Source organism: Plecotus auritus (assembly GCF_963455305.1).
Source record: "Plecotus auritus genome assembly, chromosome: 5".
Taxonomy (NCBI): Eukaryota; Metazoa; Chordata; class Mammalia; order Chiroptera; family Vespertilionidae; genus Plecotus; species Plecotus auritus.
In genome coordinates this window covers 76,208,644-76,225,021 of record NC_137776.1, presented here as the reverse complement: position 1 = coordinate 76,225,021, position 16,378 = coordinate 76,208,644, and the positions used below count along the sequence as shown (strand labels likewise).

The 16,378-nt window shown below is 40.7% G+C and overlaps 1 protein-coding gene across 2 annotated transcripts in view; it reads right to left on the bottom strand.

The window, feature by feature from the left end:
* The window catches only part of LRP1B (LDL receptor related protein 1B), a 1,782,191-nt gene that overhangs the window by 269,105 nt on the left and 1,496,708 nt on the right, over positions 1-16,378 (bottom strand). For both annotated transcript variants that reach the window (XM_080670835.1, XM_080670834.1), the window contains exons 51-52: positions 14,413-14,532; positions 3,105-3,233 (exon numbers count right to left, since the gene is read on the bottom strand). In XM_080670835.1, the coding sequence (XP_080526961.1) occupies positions 3,105-3,233; positions 14,413-14,532 (249 nt within the window). The remainder of the gene's footprint in view (positions 1-3,104; positions 3,234-14,412; positions 14,533-16,378) is intronic.

The window sequence follows — 16,378 nt, the reverse complement described above, 5'->3', positions numbered from 1 at the left end:
AGTCACTCTGCTTACATTTGTATCTTGAGAAAGCTATTTATCTTCTTTGTGCATCTGTTTCTTTTTCTTTTCTTTCTCTTTTTTTTTAAAGAGAGGAAGGGAGAGTGAGAGATAGAAATATCAATGATGAGAGAGAATCATTGATCAGCTGCCTCCTGCATGTCCCCTACTGGGGATCAAGCCCAGAACTCCAACATGTGCCCTGACTGAGAATCAACTGTGACCTCCTGGTTCAGGGTTGATGCTCAACCATTGACCCACACCCTCTGGACTGTGCATCTGTTTCTTTTTGCATTTAATGAAGATAATAAAACCTATCTAATAAATTTCTTGGAAGAACTAGGTAAATTGTACGAAGCCGATCAGCTCATGTTATGTACTCAAATTCCTACATGCTCTTTGAATTTCTATCTGACAATTATTTTTGGAAGATCCCCCAAAACACTTCACTGAGATATTGTGAGAATTCAATCATGTAAATAAAAGCACCCACCAAAAATAATGGACATATAATGAACACTTGAAAAAGTCTAGATGCCTTTCAACCTTTCTCTTCTATGTCTTAAGAGGCACCTTCCTCAATCTAGAACAACTCTTTCTTCTCTTTGAACTTTATGACTCAGATTATAGCTTTGCTTTTTTCTTGAAGTCCTTCCATGCAATTTCTAGGCTTTTATATATATTTCTTTGCGATGACCTAGTATCTTTTATAGATATACTAGATGCCCGGTGCACGAAATTCATGCACAGGTGTGATCCCTAGGCCTGGCAGATGATCGAAGTACAAGCACCTAGCATGGAAGGGCAGGTCCCAGCTGACCTCTGGGCCCTGGGCAGCACCTGGGACCCTGGGCCTCCGCCTGCCCCCCTCCACCTGAGTCACAGAGCCTGAGTCCCCACGCAGAGATGTGGTGAGCACTGCCGGACACCGTGGGCTGTGGCGCAGCGTGGACCTCTGCGCTGCCCAGTGGCAATGCATGGAAGCTTGGCGGGCAGTGTGTTCTCTCCCAGCCAGCCTTGCAGACCGGCTCCTGCGTGAACCCACAGGGAGCCCAACTGGCCCCTGCGGTCCCAGTGGCTGTGGCCTGGCTCACCCGAAAGAGGCTTCGAGGGTGCGGGGCGGGCTCCTCATGGCTGCCTGGCACCTGAGCACAGGGGCTTCCCCGACGCGCAAGCCCTGGCCTCTCGGGGGAGGGTAGTGGGGAGAGTGAGAGCGAGCTTGGTGGACACCCCACATTCTCACGTACCTCCGTCCCCATCACCCCCACACCCAGATAGCCAGAGAGAGGTTGCAGCACGTTGCTGATGCCCGCCATGTTCTACACCACCCCCTGTGGTCAGCGCACATCATAGTGAGCAGTCAAACTCCTGCTCAGGGGGACAATTTGCATATTAGGCTTTTATTATATAAGACTTTTCTAACACTTGAGGTATTATAATTATTCTTTTACATGCCTATCAGTTCCCTACCCAAGGCTGACTCAAACTCTTCGAAGAAAGAAAATCTCTGCTTTCAACTCAGTAATGACTGAAACAGATACATGACTAGGCAAAATAAATATATCTGTGTATATATATATATATATATATATATATATATACATATATATACATATATATACATATATGTATATGTATATATCTATATACATACATACATATATATATATATATATATATGTATAAATTTAGCCAAGTATTATTTATTTTTGAGAAATTTACTTAAAAAAAAAAACAACAATATGAAAGCCGGATAGAACCAGCATTAAAATTTGCCCATTATAATCAAAGTAAAACTCAGTTACTAATAACGTCTCTAACTTTGAAATGTGCAACAGCTTATGTAACTCCAGTGAATTATGCCAATTCTAATACATGAATTATACTTTAAAACACTAAGCAACAGAGGCTTATTTGGCATTAACACTTTCAGATCACTTGAGTACAATTTATTGTATTTGAGAATAATTTACTTAATAGCACCCATGTGGCCCAAAGTGTTAATATGCCTCCCAGAGTGTTAACTGTTACAATAGCAACACTATACTGGGACCATCTGGATCCCTGAATTGATGTGTAATCCTTCATTATGTAGCCCTCAGCGGCCCCATTGACCTTTACAGACACATACATCCGTTTCAAGATCAAAGTGAATTATTCTACAGTACCATGGATTCTGTGCACATAGGCCTGCTCAAAGTTTTCTTTCTCCTGTCTGCTTTAGCTCTTCCCCTTATACACATACCACATACACACACACTTACATTATGGCTTCAAATACAGTTTTCAAAACCTAAAGACAGGTCAGTGGAGTGATGATTGGCAGAATTCACTTTAATGAGCAGAGTTCACAGCCATGTTTTTGATCAATTGCTCAGCAGATCCCTATGCAACCTTGGAACCCACATTCAAATAACTATTCAGTCTCTTCATTTTCTTGATCATGCAAAGGCATTTATCTAAATTTTTATTGTTAAATAATTCCCTGTAAAGTTTCCTGAGGTTACCTAGAGTCAGAAATGTAGTAAATTGTCTGACCTCTAAAGGTATACCTCTGATCCCCCAACTTCATTCAGCTATATCCACACTATTTTTACCTGACCTGAGGGTTAATACCCTATCCATAGGGCTAATAGGTGTTCACTGACCTTCTGATCAGTAGTTACTTGGGATCACAGAAGCCATTTACAGAGTATCTGAATTGAGCAAATCTAAAAGTTGTCACGGAGGGGGAGGGGGGACAGAGTAGAAGATGCTAAAAAGAAAGTAACAACCCTACTGCACTCACACACATATCAGGGAGCTACATTATCTCAAAAGTAAAATGATAAATCTGTGTTCATCAAAACGATTTAAAAATGCGTAACCCAATTGTTCACGTTTGAATGGCTTTGAAGGGATCAGAGGGCTTGCTGAACTGCTCTGAAGAACATCCCTCTGAAGAACATCCCTCTGAAGAACATCCCACCTCATTAGCCCTGACACTACCTGTGAGTCCAGGGAGGGAGAAAGTGAGAGAAATGTGAGATGGTGAGCAGTCCAGAAGCAAATGTCTGAGGATGCGCGGCCGCTTTCCTACCCACACAGCCCCACCGTGTCCGTACCGCAGCCCGCTGTGGAGAGCTCATCGCTTCCGTTCGGGCAGTCCCGCTCCCCGTCACACAGCCAGTGTCGCGGCACACAGGCATGGGAGCCCTGGCAACTGAACATGTCGGCCGCACAGGTGATGGCACCTGAAACCCAAAGGAAAGATGCATTAAGTCACTGCGTGTCTCCTGGAAAAAGTCTACCATTGACATTTCCTATAGAAAGAAGGGAGGCAGGAAAATGTTGCTGACAAGGAAGAGACTGAAGTTATTTGGAATCATCCAATATTATCCTTCTCCTATAGATAGTTACACATTTTTCTCTCAAAATGCATCCCTTTATAATCCTATCTAATAAAAGAGTAATATGCAAATTGACTGTCACTCCAACACACAAGATGGCTGCCCCCATGTGGACACAAGATGGCTGCCACAAGATGGCCAGCAGGGGAGGGCAGTTGTGGGCAGTTAGGGGTGACCAGGCCAGCAGAGGAGGGCAGAGGGGAGGATCAGGCCTTCAGGGAAGGGCAGTTTGGGGTGACCAGGCCTGCAGGGGAGGGCAGTTGTGGGCAATCAGGCAAGCAGGGAGCACAGATAGGGCTGACCAGGCTGGAAGAGGAGGGCAGTTGGGGGGGACCAGGAGTGCAGGGGAAGGTAGTTGGGGGGTACCAGGCCTGCAGGGGAAAACAGTTAGGGGGGACCCAGGCCTGCAGGGGAGGGCAGTTGGGGGGGACCAGGCCAGCAGAGGAGGGCAGTTGGGGGGAGCCAGGCCAGCAGGGAGGGAAGTTAGGGTTGACTGGGCCTGCAGGGAGGGCAGCTGTTGGGCGGGCCCAGGCCTGCAGGGGAGGGCAGTTGTGGGGGACCAGGCCTGCAGGGGAGGGCAGTTGTGGGAGACCAGGCCTGCAGGGGAGGGCAGTTGTGGGAGACCAGGCCTGCAGGGGAGGGCAGTTGTGGGAGACCAGGCCTGCAGGGGAGGGCAGTTGGTGGGGCCACGCCTGCAGGGGAGGGCATTTAGGGGTGACCAGGCCAGCAGGGGAGGGCAGTTATGAGTGACTGGGCCAGCAGGGGAGGGAAGTTGGGGGTGACCAAGCCTGCAAGGGAGGGTAGTTAGGGGTGACCAGGCCGGCAGGGAAGGGAAGTTAGGGGCAATCAGGCTGGCAGGGGAGGGCAGTTAGGGGCAATCAGGCTGTCAGGGGAGTGGTTAGGGGGTGATCAGGCTGGCAGACAGAAGCTGTTAGGGACAATCAGGCAGAGACAGGCGAGCAGTTGGGAGCCAGCAGTCCTGGATTGTGAAAGGGATGTCCAAGCCACCGGGATCGGGCCTAAATGGGTGGTCGGACATCCCTCAAGGGATCCCAGATTGGAGAGGGTGCAGACTGGGCTGAGGGACACTACCCACACCCCCCCCCCCCCCCGCCATGCATGAATTTCGTGCACTGGGCCTCTAGTTTCAGTTATATTTATTAAAGCTACATGGCTGAAAATAATGATATTTTCTCTTTGTAAAATATAGCAAAGCATAGAAATGTCATACAATTAAGGATAAAATGAAAAAGAAATGTTTAAAAGAACTGAACATATTAGGATTTGCACTTAACATAATGACTCATTTAATACTCACAATAACCCCAAACAGTGGGACTGTTATTAATCTCATTTCACAGAAAAGGAAATTGCAAATCTAAGCACCTTGTCTTAACCAATACTGCCATTATTGCTAATCCCCACTCTGTGTTGTTGAAAAGAGTAAATGTATGCATATTCTCTGTTTGCACACACAGATAAACAGAACCTATATTTTCTCTGCTTTATCAATGTAATGTCCCTTTATTTGAATGATGTTGTTTTTCAAATATACATTGCAAAAAAATAAATGCTTATTGACTTGTAAATTTAAAAGGTCATAGATGCTTCCTCTTTGCTCCTCCTTACATGGGCACAGGGTAATCATAAAAAAAAATTAGAAAATGATTCTTTCTCAGGATGTTTCCTTAGTCCCAAGTATAGCTATACATATTGAATGGCTCCTTTTTTTTGTTATGTATATAAAAACTAGAGGCCTGGTGCAGAAATTTGTGTACAGGTATGGTCCCTAGACCTGGCCAGCAATCAGGGTCGATCAAGACCTTCCAGCTTCTGGCCGGGGCCTTTCTTCCCCTGCTGCTGGCTGCCAGCCAGGGCCTTCCTGCCTTCCTTTATTCCGCACCAACACCTGGTGGTCAGCCCATGTCAGAACAAGCAATCAAACTCCCGAAGGGACACTTTGCATATTAGCCTTTTATATATACTAGAGGCTCAGTGCAGGAAATTCGTGCATGGGGGCGGGTAGGATCGGGCCTAAATGGGCAGTTGGACATCCCGCTCACAATCCAGGACTGCTGGCTCCAAACTGCTCACCAGCCTGCCTCCTGATTGCCCCTAACCGCTTCTGCTTGCCAAGCTGATCACCCTCTAATCACTCCCCTGACAGCCTGATTGATGCTTAACTGCTCCCCTGCCAGCCTGTTTGACCCTAACTGCCCTCCCCTGCAGTCCTGCTCATCCCTAACTGCCCTAACCTGCAGGCCTGGTCACCCCTAACTGCCCTCCCCTGCAGGCCTGGTCCCCTGGCAACCCAAGCAGAGGCCCTGGTATCTGGGGTTTATTTATCTTCTATAATTGAAACTTTGTAGCCTTGAGCAGAGCCAAGCCTCCTGCTTGCTCTACAGCTGCAGCCATTTTTGTTGGGATTTATTTATCTTCTACAATTGAAACTTTGTAGCCTTGAGTGGAGGCCTGGGACTGTCAGGGTGTGTGGAAAGCTTGGCTTCCTCCATTGCCAGGGAAACCCAAGCCTCCTGCTCTCTCCGTGGCCGTAGCCATCTTGGTTGGATTAATTTGCATACTCACTCCTGATTGGCTGGTGGGCATGGCTTGTGGATGTAGCAGAGTGATGGTTAATTTGCATACTACTCTTATATTAGATAGGACTAGTGGCCCGGTGCACGAAATTCATGCACATTGAAAGGGAATTAGAGGAAATATTTTAATATTGCTATTTGCCCTTTCTCTATAATAAAAGTGTGAGAGATAAAAGGAAATGAGTACAATGTATATGAAAATAATACATAATTTCATTAATAAATAAACAATAACAAAATGATATAACAACAATAACAAACTCATGATATAAAAACAGCATTGATGCAAATAATGACTGATAAAGTGATTACACTTATTCTAATATCTCCCTGTATACCACATTAAGAGTGAAAACACGTTCAGTGTGCTTGACTAATTTCCCTTGGGATAAAGTATTTACAACTTTAACTTTAACATCACATGCTCTTCGAACTTGAGAGAAAGCAACATATAACTAACCATGTGTGAAAACGGGTTCAGGTAGGAATATTCCTACTCTGTCTAGAATTTGTCCTTGTTATTTATTAATAGTCATTGCAAATGCTGGCATCATGGGAAACTGTTGTCAAATTAATTTAAATGGGACACCAGTGTCAGATGGTGACAAATCAATTCTTGGAATCAGAACAACCTCTCCCTCTGCAGATCCTGTTAATACTTCAGCTTCGATAATGTTAGGTCATAATCTTTTGATAATAAATCTGGTACCATTACAAAGACCCCATTTACTATTAAGATTTCTTAATAGCATGATGATTGCACCCACTTTCAATTTTAATTTATGACACGGCATTCCTGAAGGAGTAATACTATTAAGAAATTCGATGGGAAAGTTTTCCTTTTCAGCATCATCTGTTGTCAATGGAATCATCACTCAAATAGGTGTGAAAATCTCCATCAAGTATATCTAAAATTTCTTCATTTAATTTTTGAACATGCTCATTTTTTGGACAAAGAATCGCACATTTAGATATATTTTTAATATTATCTATAGATCTACTATTTCTAAAGGTGGCTTCAATAATAGAGCCATTACAAATCATTTCATGGGGGATTTCAATAATATCCATTCCTATATAAAAACTGCTATCAAGTTTGCCATCTCCAAGTCTTACTAACCATTTGCTATAAGCAGAATCCTCTGATCTCATATTTGCTTTAAGAGACAACTTTTTTTCCTATTCTTTTTTTTATTGATTAAAGTATTACATATAGTAGCACATATATCTCCTTTTTTTTCCCCATTGACCTTCCCCCAGCCTCCCCTACCCTTGTCGCATGCCCTCATCCCCCCCCCCCAGTGTCTTGTGTCCATTGGCTGTGCTTATATGCATGCATGCATACAAGTCCTTTGGTTGATCTCTTTCCCCCCCATGCCAACACTCCACAGCCTTCCCATTGTAATTTGACAGTCTGTTTGGTGCTTTACTGCCTCTGTATGTATCTTTTTGTTCATCAGGTTATAATGCTCTTTATTTTCCATAAATGAGTGAGATCATGTGGTATTTTTCTTTCATTGCCTCACTTATTTCACTTAACATAATGCTCTCCAGGTCCATCCATGCTGCTGCAAATGGTAAGAATTCCTTCTTTTTTATAGAGACAACTTTTTGAAACATCGCCAAGCATCACAATACTTTAAACTCGTTTGTACTCTGGCCGATAGGCAAAATTCACATCTAACAGTCATTCCATCACAACCATGTTCGAGAATTGTATCCTCATGTACTCCATTTTGGCTGAAAAGGCAGTTCCTACCAGTATTGCTTGTACATGTTGATGACTGTTCTCTAGACATATTCTGTCTTTGCCACCGCCTTCTTTCAACTTCAAAGGCACGTTGGTCTTTAGATATTTTCTGTCGATGATGCCGGTGTTTTTCGGCTTCAGAGCGACGTTTACCCAATAGCTGCTCTTCAGATACATTCTGTCGCAGGCGTCGCCTTCTTTCAAGATCAGACGCACATTGCTCTTCAGACATTTTCTGTTGATAATGTCGGCATCTTTCTGCTGCAGAGCTACATTGTATCAACAGTTTTTCTTGGGACATAGTCCCACCTCTCTACTGCCACAGTTTTTCTTGGAACATAGTCCCACCTCTCTACTGCCACCTGTATCTACTGAGATACAGGTGAATGAGAGTCCTGGCTGTCAGGCCTTTGAGAGCTGTGTGACCAACAGCTGATTCTGTGGGGGTGGGACTTCCTCCTACCTGTTGTCAGTTTCCACAGCTGGGATGAGGAAGCTGGGGCTCCAGAATGAGCGATGCCCTCTAAGCTGCCAGCTTTCTCGCTCTGCTGGACCCCATGGGCAGGCCTTGGCAGGGGCTGCCTGGGTCCCCGCAGCTTGTACCCGGCTGGCGGCATCGGGCGCTGCCCCCACTGCCTGTCCGAATCCAAGCCGCGATCACCCCCACCGCTTGCCCAGGTCCTAGCCATGATCGCCCCCACTGCCTGCCTGGGTCTGAGCCGCAATAGCCCCCGCCGCCTGCCCGGGTCCCCGATTGCAGCTTGGATCCAGCTGGTGGCGTCAGGCACTGCCTGCGCCACCTACATATGCAAATTTACCCGCCATCTTTGTTGAGTTAATTTGCATATCACTCCTGATTGGCTGTGGGCGTAGAGGAGGTACGGTCAATTAGCATCTTTCTCTTTTATTAGTGTATATATATATATATATATATATATATATATATATATATATATTGTTGAGTCAATTAGTAATTGGATCCTCAAATACAACTATTCTTTAATTTCACTTTTCTTGTGATCAAAAGCTGCCTATAAAAAAGATTCTAAAAATCATAGTGTTAGCATTATGCAGAAAACGTTAATATCCCCAGGAAGAAAAAGACTGAGTGGAGTGAGTAAAGATATTTGTTTCCAAACATTTAAAGGACTAATCAACATGGGTTACTGGATTGTCACTATCATCTTCTCAGCCACAGATTTATTAGGAGCAGAAAATGCTCTCAATGCCATGTTGTAATATGAGAGGGTAGTAGGGGGACAAAACAGAACCCCCTAGTGAGCTTTTCCAACACAAATAGGCCTTTCCCTGGCATATACTTTAGTTTGGAGAACAGAATGGCAAGTGAATGCTGAAAAATCCCCCAGATAATTCAGATTTGTTCATTTGATTGAGGATAAGTGTTAATAGAATGAAGTTTAATATGATATCTATTACTGGAGAAAATAATGAAAACTCTATTACATAAATGTTGCTCTCATTTAAAAATGAATTTACCTGCTACCTGTTATGTCGTTAGTACCTTTGGAAATAAAATTATCTTCCTACAGAATTTATTTTTATATTATTTATTTTTCTCATCTATCTTCTCAAGCTTGCCATAAGAAAATAGTGTTACTTTCACTATTATACTCTCAATTTGTGCTCTAATTTCTGTAATATTTTTGTTATTAAGATTGAGATTTAAAAATGAACTTTTTTCTGCTTCTTGCCTATGTTTTTATTATTACCCTAATTTATTCAAGAGGTAGGCATAATAGACATAGCATTGATTTGGCTGTTGAGAAATTTAATTCTGTCTGACTTTGGAGAAGACTGGCGTCTGAATTTCACTGTCTGTAAATATAGGTTATGACTACATAATTACTCAGATACCTCAAACTATGAAATGGCATAAGGCTTCGTGCAGCTAATTTTCTGGCTCCCTTGATCCTGTTCAACAGTTTATGTTACGAGCATGTCAAAACATCATAGTCAATTGGAAAGAAAATGGCCAAAGGAAAAAACATCTGAAGACACACTGATTTCCTCAGGGATATGAATCCCCAGGGAGAAGGAAGACGAGCTGAAAGAACTCCACCAGATCCCTCCCATGCACATATTCAGATACAAGGTTGATTGGTAAAAGTTACTCTCTTATTTAGTGAGTATTTCAAAAATCTGTATTCTGGTCCTAGCTCTGTCATCTCTGATCCTCCGAGAGACCTCGGCAAATATACCTGGAATTAACCTCTGTGAGTTTCTCTTTTTTTATGATCAAATGATGGAATGGACTACACTATGATTTCCAGATAGGATCCACAGATCTTTGTTTAAGGAAGATTGTGCTTACAGCCCTCATTAGAATATCTGGAGATGGGGATTAAGAATCTACATTTCAACTCACTTCTGAGAAGGACATTTTGTGCACTAAAGGTTGAGAACCTCTGAGATAAACTACTTATAAAGTTCCTTTCCGATAATAAAATATTAGATTTGGATCATTGACTGATGTTTGGTCTAAAACAGTGATTTTTATGTGTCACCAGCTTGGTGGTTAGTATACAAAATTCAGTCTGTAATTAAATTAAAGTGACTGGGTGTTTTGAAAACAGGTAAACATGTCCTTTACGATTTTAATCCTTTAAAAATATTCTCAGGACACTGATAGATACAGGCATGACAATAACAATGGGCACAACAATAAAGATATTGCCAGTGACAATAATGATAGACATGACAATAACTGAAAAATAAAGGCGGAAGCAGAAGAAATATAACAAAAGAGAAGGGAACAAATTAATTTATATAGTACACACTGGTCATGTTAGATAATCCCAAGAGTGACAAAAAGATAGATCATTTTGTACCCACTTACTAGTAAGCAGCTTGAGACTTAAGGAATAAAATGGGCCTGTGCCCGTGATCACAGAACTGGAAAATTCCACTCTGTATGACTTCAGGGTATTTATCCATTTTGTTATACAGTGTCCAGTCAGAAAAAAATAGAGCTATCAATGGAGCCATTTAAGGTAAGTTTAAACAAAGAGTCCACATTATTGTAAAGACTGGGAACTTGCTCAAACCATTGTAAGGAGCTAATTTTTCTGTTAAAATTAAAGAAAGAATTAATAGCAAATAGAAACAAAGTCGTTAAAAGGCACTGCCCAGGATCTACTTTATTGCTGATTTCTTTTTCTTTTCAGAGCTTTATTATAGTGATCTTTTTATACTTACCTTTATCTGTTGAATAACTAAGTTGTTTCAGCTGTATAAATAAAAGGTAAATTTTGGTTAATTTAAATACAAGAAAATAAAGTGTCTGATTTCAAAAGATAGCTCCAGTTTTATGTTATTTCCAGAGAACTTCAGGTTAGCTTGCACATTATAAAATCTTATGTACCTGTCTCCATAACCTAAAGAGTGGGCCAGACTCCTGACATTTAATAAATTGGTAAGTATACTTAACTCTATTTGATGTTGTTTTTTTTGAGGATTTATTTTTTTTAATTTAATAAATCTTTATTGTTCAGATTATTACAATTGTTTCTCCTTTTTCCCCCAATAGCTCCCTTCCACCTGGTTCCCATCCCACCCTCTGCCCTTACCTCCCCTGCACTGTCCTCATCCATAGGTGTACCATTTTTGTCCAGTCTCTTCCTGTACCCCACATACCCCTTTCCCCCTGAGAATTATCAGTCCACTCCCTTTCTATGCCCCTGATTCTATTATATTCACCAGTTTATTCTGTTCCTCAGATTTTTAATTCACTTGATTTTTAGGTTCACTTGTTGATAGATATGTATTTGTTGTTCATAATTTTTCTCTTTACTTTTTTCTTCTTCCTCTTCTTTAAGAATACCTTTCAGCATTTCATATAATACTGGTTTAGTGGTGATGAACTCCTTTAGCTTTTTCTTATCTGTGAAGCTCTTTATCTGACCTTCCATTCTGAATGATAACTTTGCTGGGTAGAGTAATCTTGGTTGTAGGTTCTTGCTATTCATCACTTTGAATATTTCTTGCCACTCCCATCTGGCCTGCATAGTTTCTGTTGAGAAATCAGCTGACAATCGTATGGGTGCTCCCTTTTAGGTAATTAATTGTTTTTCTCTTGCTGCTTTTAATATTCTCTCTTTGTCTTTTGCTCTTGGCATTTTAATTATGATTTGTCTTGGTGTGGTCCTCTTTGGATTCCTTTTGTTTGGGGTTCTGTGTGCTTCCTGGACTTGTAAGTCTATTTCTTTCACTGGGGGGGGGGGGGGAGTTTTCAATCATTATTTCTTCAAATAGGTTTTCAGTATCTTGCTCTCTGTCTTCTTCTGGCACCCCCATAATTCTGATGTTGGTATGCTTGAAGTTGTCCCAGAGGCTCCTTACACTATCTTCAACTTTTTGGATTCTTTTTTCTTTTTGCTTTTCCGGTTGAGTGTTTTTTGCTTCTTTGTATTTCAAATCTTTGACTTGATTCTTGCGTTCCTCTAGTCTGCTGTTGGGTCTCTGTATAATATTTTATATTTGGTCCTTTTTCATATCTTCGAGGGTCTCTCTAAATTTATCGGCCTTTTCTAGGATATTCTTGAAAAGCCTTATAACCGTGGTTTTGAATTCTATATCCAGTCGTTTGTTTTCCTCCATTTCTTTCATTTGTGATCTGTTTCTTTGTCTCCGCATTTTCACTACTTCCCTGAGTTGGTAGGGTAGCTTTGTTTGCTAGGTTTCCTATATGGCCCAGTGGGTCGGCCTCCCCAGTTAACCTGAGGTGGACTCTCTTAGTGTACCCCTTTGTGGACTGTGTGTATAGTCTTGTTGTAGTTAAGACTTGATTGTTGTTGGTATCATTGGGAGGAATTGACCTCCAGGCCAGTTGGCTGTGAGGATCAGCTGTGTCTACGCTGGGAGAAGTTCGGTGCTGGAGACAGCCTTATAGGATTAGACTTGCAAAATTGCAAAATCCTCTGTGCTCACCTTGGATGGGGCAGAGTCTCAGGGCGGAGCAGACAGTCTTGGCTTCCCGTCAGCCCTGTCCTTGCGTGTGCGCCTCCTGACCTCTGCCTTCTGTGGCTTCCCTGAGTTTCCGCCTGACAGTCCAGATTCTCCCCGTAAGAGCATGGGTCCCCAGGGGCTCGCCCAGAACTGGGGTTCAGTGCAGTCAGAACTAGGGTTCAGTGCAGTCAGGAGTTTCTGACTCCCTTCCGCTAGGGAATGCCTGCAGCAACCTCTGCATTCAGTCTTCTCTGCAAGCACTCATGCACGCGCGCCCCAGACCCCTGCCCTCCATGGCTCCCCCGAGTCTCCGTGTGCCTTTCTCTCTACCTGACAGTCCAGACTCCCCCTGTATGAGCCTGGGCCCATGGGGTTTCACCCGGAAATGGGGTTCAGTGCTGTCGGAACTGGGGTTTGTGCAGTCGGGGGCTTCCTTTCCCCTCACGCCAGAGAAAGTCAGCCAGGCACTCAGCTTTCCTTCCTCTCTGTGCGCATGTCTCCATACCTCAGCCCTTTGCCGCTCCTCTCTACTTAACTCTATTTGTGCACCTTATTCAATGATTCAGGAACTTTTCTCTCTAATATGAGGATGAAAGAGCTATGAAATACAGCTTTTATAATGAGTAAAGAGTATCCTATATAATAAAAGCATAATATGCAAATTGTCCCCTCAACTGGGAGTTGTCGGGGAGTTGGAACAGGGAGTGGGGCCATCCAGGGGAAGGGAGGGAGTACCCAGTCGGCAGCTGGCAGCCACTTGGGACCCTACCAGTGCAAGAATTTCATGCACTGGGCCTCTAGTATATCTATAAATACAAACATATATAGAAACAGATCAGAGAGAAATAGACATAAATAAATTACATATTTGTCAAGTATAATAAATTCATAGAAATAATATTTCTACCTTCTTTTTACCCCTTAAGAAATTCAGTTAATTCCATATAAATTGTTTGTTAAATGTTTGTGATTATTTAAAAGTAATTATATTAGCTGTGTAGTTAACATACATTAGTTAAATATAGATGTTAAAACTATACCTCTAATTATACAAAGCTGAATTTTACTTTATTTTATATGAAAGAATAGAAAGTTTTATTTTTTCCTTTTTATTGAATTTATTGGGGTGACACTAGTTAACAAAACTATACAGGTTTCAGGTGCACAGTTCTACAACACATTGTATGTACACCGTATTGTGTGTGTTTTTACATATATTTCAAAATAGTATATAATAGCTTCCTTCCTTATTTACCATTGAAAACAAATCAATAATAATGATTACTATAATGTACACACACATACAAGTAACACACACATACAAGTGTGGCTTGTGTGGTATAAATTGGTATAATTTTGGAGGGCAAGTTAACAATTCATATTAAGAACCATAAAAATTTGATCATTTGACCCAAATAATTCCAGTTATTGAAATCTATTCCAAAATAGCATTGAAGACTAGAAATAAAATTTGCAAATATGTTCACTGTGTCAATATTAAAAAAGAAACCTAAACATTGAATAACAACTGTATATATAAAAATAGAAGAATAACACTGTCATAAAAATAATAAAAACAGATACATATAACTGTATAAATAAATTTAATGCTAAGATAAATAGAAAACAAGGTCTTCTGTGTACTCTTATATGATAGGACATATGTAACATGCATCTAAAAACTGAGTGAGAGCAAAAAGGAACAGCTCACCACAAATGCTATCACTTTCATCCAGTCCATCTCCGCAGTCATCCTCTCCATCACACACCCAGTGTTTGGATATGCATTTTTGTGCAGAACAGGCAAATTGGTTCCAAGAACAAGAAGAATCTAGAAAACAAACAAGAATGTCTGTTTTAGGTGCAAACAAAAAAGAAAATATTTGGGACCATCTTAGGACAAATATGAGAGTAAGAACATTCTTCTTTAGACTTTACTAAAATCAACAATACTTTAATAAAACAAGGCAAATGCCTCTTCTCTGTGACAGCTCTATAATACACTGAGTGTCCAGATTATTATGATCTCTGAACACATAATAATCTGGCTACTCAGTGTGTATATATATATATATATATATATATATATATATATATTAGAGACCCAGTGCATGAATTTGTGCATGAGTGGGGTCCGGCCAGCCTGGCCAGGGGGCGGGGACATGGGCCATTGGTCGGCCTGCCTGCTGATTGAACTCCTGGTCAAGGGGACAATTTGCATATTAGCCTTTTATTATATAGGATTACATATTATAATAATAATATTATATATTATTATGATCTCTGAACACATAATAATCTGGCCACTCAGTGTATTTTGACAACAGCTTGCATATTCCCTCCGAGTTTCCAGGTTAGCAGCATTGTTCCTTCACTGCAGTTCTCACAGGGTTTGACTTGGAGCTAGTCATGATGATGGTACTGGGAGTTGTCGGGGAGTTGGACCAGGAAGTGGGGCCATCTCCAGGTTGCCGTTAAAAAAAAAAAAAAAAAGTGTGGTGCGATGAACAGATATAAAATAAATATTCCAGGGGTGGTCTAGTTATTCTTTATAATTTTTAATATATTTTGAACAATTAGAGAAAAGTTATATCCTGGGCAAGGTTACAATATGGTGGACACATCAGCATATATTTTTGTTTTTAAAAATCAGGTGACTGAGGGGGTTTTAGCTTGATGGCTAAACATATCTATACATACTTATTATTTTGATGTTTTTGTTTCTCTCACTTGAGAAATCTTAAGTCTGACTAATGACATCCAAATTTATTGGCAGGGCGGTTGGTATGTTATGACCAAATTATGCATTAGGAATAGTACACTCCATTTATTTCCAAAGCCAGGTTTGTGATTGCTCTCCTCCACCTTCAGCCTGTTCTTCCACTCATCTTTTTTATAACTATGAAAGATCCAAAAATAAAACCCTTCCAAATTAAAGTCTTCAAAATATAAATTGCTGTAAAAATAAAAATTTTTATCTTGACACTATAAAATATTTTCAAAAGTTTTCGTCTTGCCATTGCTCCAACCCCTGATCCCCGGTCAGGGAACATTCAGGAGATAACTGATTCATGTTTCTCTCTAACATCAATGTTGTCTCTCTCTCTCTCTCTCTCCCCTTTCCTCTGTCTCTTAAATCAATAAAATATATACTTGGGTGAAAATAAAAAATAAAACCATACATTTTATTAAATAAATTTTAAAAACGCTTTCTTGCCTTGCCAAGTGAAATGAACTGTACACACACAGAAATTAAACGGTAGGTGATGAAGAATAAAATCTAGTTTTAAGCATACTATTTAAAGTTATCCACACAATTAATAGAAACATTTAGAATAATAATAGTCAATTATAGATAAGAGGAGTCTGACAAATAATGTGAACTAAATCCTCATTTTTCATATCAGAAAATAAATATATTAGCATCTAAAAGTAAAAAGTAAAACAATTAAGGTGTAAGTATATAATTTAAATTGATGGACATAATTAAGAAAAACAGAAAAGTTTAAAAGACTAGAACAGGTGATTGTAATTCTTTGTTTTAAGTTTTTATGTTCTATTTAATCTTACTATTTTATATTATTTAACAAAAATAAAAATTGATGTTAAACCAATTAGCAGTATTTTGAATAAAATACCTATCTAAGTGAACATCAGTATATAAATAATAATATGGT